This window comes from Morone saxatilis, unplaced genomic scaffold, assembly GCF_004916995.1.
Source record: "Morone saxatilis isolate NCDOM2014 unplaced genomic scaffold, NCSU_SB_2.0 Contig24, whole genome shotgun sequence".
Taxonomy (NCBI): Eukaryota; Metazoa; Chordata; class Actinopteri; family Moronidae; genus Morone; species Morone saxatilis.
The window spans coordinates 27,080,915-27,087,531 of NW_023339807.1; the positions used below are offsets into that span (position 1 = coordinate 27,080,915).

Consider the following 6,617-nt stretch of genomic DNA (forward strand, 5'->3'; position numbering starts at 1 on the left):
ACTGGGGGTCTGAGGCCGTTCGCCAAGGCCAGTGTTGAGATAGTAATCTACAATCACACCTTGTGTGCTCAAGGTCTCACTCCCCCTTGTGCCTAACTCGCACGCCTGTGACGTCTAATTAAGCAATTCCATGAATCCCAAGCTTTGTCCCTTTATCAACAAACCGACAAATGACAGAAGCTCTAGCATCTACGTCTCCAGTCATCTCGAGCGTGGATTCCCGTACGAGCTTCACCACATCCTACAGACTTGTTTGGCTGTAAAGTGAGAGTCTGACTTGTTAGTGGTAATGCTGAGTGTAGCAGTCCGCAATACCCAGAACAATTCAGAGATGCTCGCGCCAACCGAATCGTCTGGGGGATTATAATCAAAGCAGTCCAACGCGAAGAGAAAGCACTAACAAGAGTACACCCCCTTATTAAAAGGACACACATTACCGAAAAACAACGCTCTCCGCCCCCCAGTCCTCCTCTGCAGTGAAACAAACCTGACTAGAGAATCAGTGTGTAAACAGAGATTAGCTTTTCACTTATTGAGAGACCTAACTTCGTGAGCCTGCACCTTGATTTCCTCCAAACCTCGTTATCACTGGAGTAAGACCAAAGGAATAGGACCGATGTACCAACTTTGTCACAACCAAGTTACAATGGCAAAAAACATGCATTACCACCCACTGCAAATGATACGTTGTGATCTTGACTACACATCACCCTATTCCTAAGAGAGACGCAGCCATCCTCCTGAGGAAACCCATTTCGGTCTGCTTGTTACCCGCATAGGTGAGGGTAGGAACAAAGATCGACCGGTAGATTGGGAGCTTCGACTTTCGGCTCAACTCTCTTTTGTGACAACTGTTTTGATAAAGGGCCCGTAATACTGCCCCTGCTGCCACAATTCTCCGGCCAATCTGCCCTGCTCATTCTAAATAATAATCTTCAAATATCTTCAATTCAATAATAATATTAATAGATTATATTATATTAGATTATAGATTATTATTAATAGATGTTATATAATGTTACATATAACCTCAAAGGAATGATCAGATGAAGGAAAACAGGAAGGTGTTTGTTACCTCGTTAAGACTTCGTTCCTGCAGCTGGTTCCCGTTTCTGTCCTGAGAGAGAAAACAGTGTTCATCCAGTCGGGCTTTTATTTTGATAGTTTACTCTCTGCATCGTCCAATCAGGATGAAAATATACAATAACGTCTGTTTGTTTAACATGTATACAACAACATTAAACTTTATTCAATCAGATCTGCTGCTCTGTTGCCATGGAAACAACACAGCCACAATACACAACGTTATCATAGAAGGACACAAACAAGCCTTTAATCAGAGGCTGAAAGTTAAAGGTGAGATTTACCTTTGAGGTGCTGCTGTTCAACTCAAAAGAACCATTCAGAGAACCAGAGTCACCATCTGAGAGTGAGACAGACACAGTGAGACAGACACAGAGAGACAGACAGAGAGACAGACACAGTGAGACAGACACAGAGAGACAGACAGGGTAATCAGCTAATGTCTGAGTAATCAATTTATGAACTATTTTAATAAATATTTTAATTAAAATATTTATTTCACAATAAATTGAAACTGTTGGTCAGACGTTTCCATCCACTGACAATGTGATTGATCAGAGAGATTAATCAGAGAGATTGATCAGAGATTGATCAGAGATAGACAAAGATTGATCAGAGATTGATCAGAGAGATTGATCAGAGAGTGATCAAAGATTGATCAGAGAGATTGATCAGAGAGATTGATCAGAGAGATTGATCAGAGATGGATCAGAGATCGATCAGGTACCAGGTGACTCACCGCTGAGCTCCTGGTTGCCGTTGGTTACCGAGGACTTGTGGATGTTGGAGTCCAGCAGCAGTTGGGTCAGTCGGTCCACTGAGAACAAACAAGCAGTCAGTCTCAATCTTTCTCTTCACGTCCAACCTGAGAGTGAAACTCACCTTCAGTGATGGAGGCGCTGAGGAGCGGCTCCCCCTGAGGAGTTTGAGGAGTGTCGGCTCTGAACAGGTTCCTGCAGGAGGAAGAGGTCCTGGAGGAGGATCTGCTCAGCTCCACGCCCCCCTCTTCTTCTCCTCCTCCTCTTCCTGTTGCCTCCACCAGGTCAGAAAACAGAGTGACTCGCTCCTGCAGGAGCTCCAGCACCTCCCTATCCTTCTGCTGGATGTCAGCTGGGGAGGTAAGGGGGAGGAGGAGAGGAGGAGAGGAGGATGGGAAGAGGAGGGGAGGGGAGGAGAAAAATAATGTTGAATTAGATGGATTTTATTATTTTATTTTTTAACAGGAGGAAAAAGAGGAGAAAGGACATGAAGAGAGAGGAGATCTAGTAGAAGGTGTAGAAAGAGGAGGAGGAGGAGGAGGAGGAGGAGGAGGTGCTGTACCTCTCAGTCTGCGCAGTAAAGCTTTGTCTTCGGTCTCAATGAGAGGAAACTCGTCTCTGGATGGACAACTGCAGACAAAACACAAACTAATGTGAGTACTGTGTAGTACAGTGTAGTACTGTGTGGTACTGTGTGGTACTGTGTAGTACTGTGTAGTACTGTGTAGTACTGTGTAGTACTGTGTGGTACTGTACTGCAGTAGCGACCTGAGGGCGGTCTGCTGGATGCGGCTCATCCAGGTCCTGCGGTCGTCTTTGGACGAAGCGTACAGCTCGTACATCTCTGGAGGGGTGGAGGCGCTGATCAGGTACATCCCTCGCTCCTGATTGGCTATATCTCTGACGATCAGGTTGTTCAGAGACACCACCGGAGATTTGTCCTGACACACAGACACAGACAGGTAAACAGACAGACAGAGGAGAACTACTGCTCCCTTATGTTGAAAGGAGTCACAGGAGGAGGAACACGAGGAGGTGCAGGTGAGACCAGGTGAAACCAGGTGAGACCAGGTGAGACTCACCAGTGATGCGAAGGTGAACTTCTGATCTTTCTCCTGAAGGAAAACCAAGATGTCTGACATCAGCAGGACCTGCACATCTGGAGACAAACATTCAGCAGCTGGTCAGCAGGAGTAACGGAGTCATTGCACCAAACTTGAGTTACTCATGCTAGTTTACTCGAGCGATCATTTTCTCATATATCTTGCCTCTAATCTGTCTCACTGCGGCCGTATGAGTCCAAAAGCCCAAACAGATGTTTCTGTCATTTCATGTCAACAAACAGATGAAAATAATAATAACTATAACTATAATAACTACATCATGATGGCGATTTGTAAAAAGTCTGAACTCAGATTTTGTCTTTTAAAATGCTTGTTTTTTTAATGGAGTTTGGTTGATGCTAACTTAGTTCATAGTAAATTAAAACAGACATATATTTCCTAACTTCCTCTCTTCCTTTTCTCCAACAGAATACAGAATTCTCTACCTTTCATCCTGGAGCCTTGGACCTTCCAGAGAAGCGTCCCCTCGTGGAGGAGCCTCCTCCTCAGCAGTTCTCCTCCCCTGAACACTCCTCCTCCACGGACCTCCGCCTGGGCCCGGGGGTCCAGACGGGCCTGGATCTCCTGCAGCCTCCTGGTCCGGTCCAGCTCCAGCACTTCCTGGTCCACTGAGCTAATCAGCTTCTTCAGAAGGAACAGAGCCTGACTCAACGCCTGGGCCTCCTCCTCGTTGCCTGCATGAGGTCACAGGGACATGGTGACATCAGATGTCAGAGGTCATTGTGACTGCACAGAGGATTTATGATATAACAGATACAATCAATACAGTATTCTTATTTTATGCTATAAACTGATCAAATCAGAATTTACATTTACTGCCAGTCAAATTAGAGCAACTGCTTTCACCAAAAAGGGGGCGGGTCAGAGGTTACTGGAGGTCAGAGGTCTTGGTTACCTTTGGTGTTGTCGAGAATACGTTGGATGAGGACGGGGTACTTTGTGATTCGCTGTGTCACCAGCAGGATGCACTCCTGGACGCCATGACGACGCAGCAGAGGACCCCGACATGCACGCTGAGCATTATGGGATGGAGAAAGACAGTCGACATCAACACAGAAAAACTTAGACACCAGTCTAAACCAGTTAATGTCAATTTATACGAGTTTAAGTCAGCTTAAAACAGATCAGATCGGACTGAAGGTCTAAAACCAGGTCTGAGGTTCTGGTCCTTACCCTGACAAACTGCTGCAGTCTTCGGTCTCGAGTTAACACCTCTTTGTAGAGTTTCACAGCTTTCGGGTGTCGACTGCAGAACTCAGAATAAAGTTTCTTCATTTCATCTGCAGGCTGACCTGAAAACTACACAGACAACCATACAGTATAATACACAATAACACACAGTAATAAACAATATTAAATGATAATACACAGTAATGGCCGGCTGTGGCGCAAAGGCAGAGCGGGTCGTCCCCTAATCGGAAGGTTGTTGGTTCGATCCCCGGCTCCTGGTGCCACATGTCAAAGTATCCTTGAGCAAGATACTGAACCCCGAATCGCTCCCGATGCTGTGCAGCTGTGTGTGAATGTGCATGAATAATGTAATGAATAATGTGTATGAATGCATTAGTTTCTGTTCAATGGACTTGTGAATGTGTGTGAAATGTAGTAGTAGCGCTTGAGTGGTCGAGACAGGGGCGCTATCAGTCGGTGCTTTCTTTCACATTTATACTTACAATCGCCTCTCGATTACTAATAAAGGATAATACACAACATTGATTTCGGTATTTGATGTTTTAAACTGTAATTTAGCCTCATAGACTCATTGTTTTTGTATGTTTTATTTGTACAGGAGACACTTAAGTACTCTTGTTTTTGTTGGTATTTGTGTTGTTTTCGATCTGGGGTCCTCGGATAATTCAATGACTGAACTCCAGAACCCCAGGTAAGATTGTGGCTGACCCCCCCCATCCCGACTCTTTCCGTCACCTCCCTCTGGCAGCAGGCTGCGGTCCATCAGGTCCAAAACCTCCTGCCACAAGAACAGTTTGCAGCTGAACTCATCAACAAGACCCGGGACCACCACTGACACTGACTCTTAAACCCACCCTGTATATATTCATTACATTAATGCACATTGGATTTAATCTTTGCACATTACAGATATCATTATACGTCACACTGCTAACTTGCAGATTCCTCGTCTCTATATTTATGTTTATTGTTATGCACCAACTTACTATTGGACTATTACACATTTCTTGTATGTGAAAAACTACTTGGCAATAAACCTGCTTCTGATGAAGTGGCCATTGAACAGTATGAGTATGTTCAATTTTCATATAGAAGCACATGTAGTTCCTATTTCTTCTGTACTTTTACTTAAGTTAGACTTTAAATGCAGAACTTAACTACCAGTGGAGTATTTCTATAATGTTACTACTTTAAGTAATGAGAGTGACGCTCTGGTTTGTTATCTCTCTTTTTTTTAGGTATATTTTGGCTATGTTTAACTGACAGAAACATCCAGTGAGTGTAATGATTTAAAATGTCCAGCAGGTGGAGACTCCTCAAATGATTTCAGTGGATCTGAAATCGGAACTCCAAACAGCTAGTGAAAAAAAACGTTTTATTTCCCAGAATGCAGTAAAGAAGCTGCTCTTTAAACCTCTAAACCTTGATCCTGTGTGACCCTAATCAACCACAGTGAGTTCACACACAGGGTCCACCTGTACCTGTCTGAGCAGCAGGTCTCCGATCCTGCGGACGGTGAAGTTGGTGGAGCTGCCTTCCATCAGACCCTCCTTCCTCCTGTTAAGCAGCTCTGACAGGAAGCCGGAGTGCCACTCCAGCAGCTGGTCCAGACAGGGGAAGATGGTGTGAACCACACCCGCCTCTAGCATCACCTCCTCCAGCATCCCCCGCCGGTATACCCCCTCCATGATCCGCAACGTCCGCACGTGGTGGAACTCGGTCTGGATTAACTCTGAGAGACAGACAGGTAGAGAGAGAGACAGACAGGTTAAGTACAGAGCTAGAATGTGATGGTCAGATAGTTAGCAGAGGTAAAATGAATGTTAAAAAGAGGAACCGTTTGGAAGAGCAGTGTGGACCTGGAGGACCCCCTTTTCACCAGATTAGCTCTGGTTCTTGAACTGGTTAAGGTCAGCATTGAATAATCAATAATATACTTGCCTCCTGTGTAAACTGTCTACTTGAACAGGGTCGAACTACGCTGCTGGATTTTAATAATTGTTATAATAGTAATACCCGGGGAGACTGGTGCTGTCTGAGGTGGTAATGTGTATTTATATGTGTGTATACAGAATACATATGTATATATATATATATACACAATATATGTAAAGTACAGTGCTAACTCTACACCAAACTCCTTTTTATAAGGATTATAAGGACTTACTGTTTATTAAGTTTTAATTGTTAGAGACATTATTGTGCAGGAACCAGTTTTTATCTGATATTCTTATTGAACTGCGTTATTATTTATATTCATTAATGTTGTTTGATGTGAATATTAACATACCGTAGATAACATCCTGCTGTTTAATGAGGTCTTTATGAAGCGTCTGCAGGAAGGTTGGTTGAACAACGAGACTCCAACTGTCAGCCTGAACACAGCTGCCCTCCACCTGCAGCTCCTCCAGCAGGGGGCTCCACCACCACTCACCTGCAACACAACACACAACATACAACG

The 6,617-nt window shown here is 44.4% G+C and overlaps 1 protein-coding gene across 2 annotated transcripts in view; it reads right to left on the reverse strand.

Moving 5' to 3' along the window:
* Positions 1-6,617, reverse strand: part of arhgef2 (rho/rac guanine nucleotide exchange factor (GEF) 2) — a gene marked incomplete at its 5' end in the record, with an annotated part of 14,437 nt that overhangs the window by 4,137 nt on the left and 3,683 nt on the right. For both annotated transcript variants that reach the window (XM_035671988.1, XM_035671987.1), the window contains 12 exon segments: positions 1,076-1,117; positions 1,368-1,423; positions 1,823-1,900; positions 1,966-2,193; positions 2,404-2,471; positions 2,610-2,782; positions 2,924-3,000; positions 3,391-3,639; positions 3,861-3,978; positions 4,139-4,264; positions 5,638-5,888; positions 6,447-6,590. In XM_035671988.1, coding sequence (XP_035527881.1) covers positions 1,076-1,117; positions 1,368-1,423; positions 1,823-1,900; positions 1,966-2,193; positions 2,404-2,471; positions 2,610-2,782; positions 2,924-3,000; positions 3,391-3,639; positions 3,861-3,978; positions 4,139-4,264; positions 5,638-5,888; positions 6,447-6,590 — 1,610 coding nt within the window.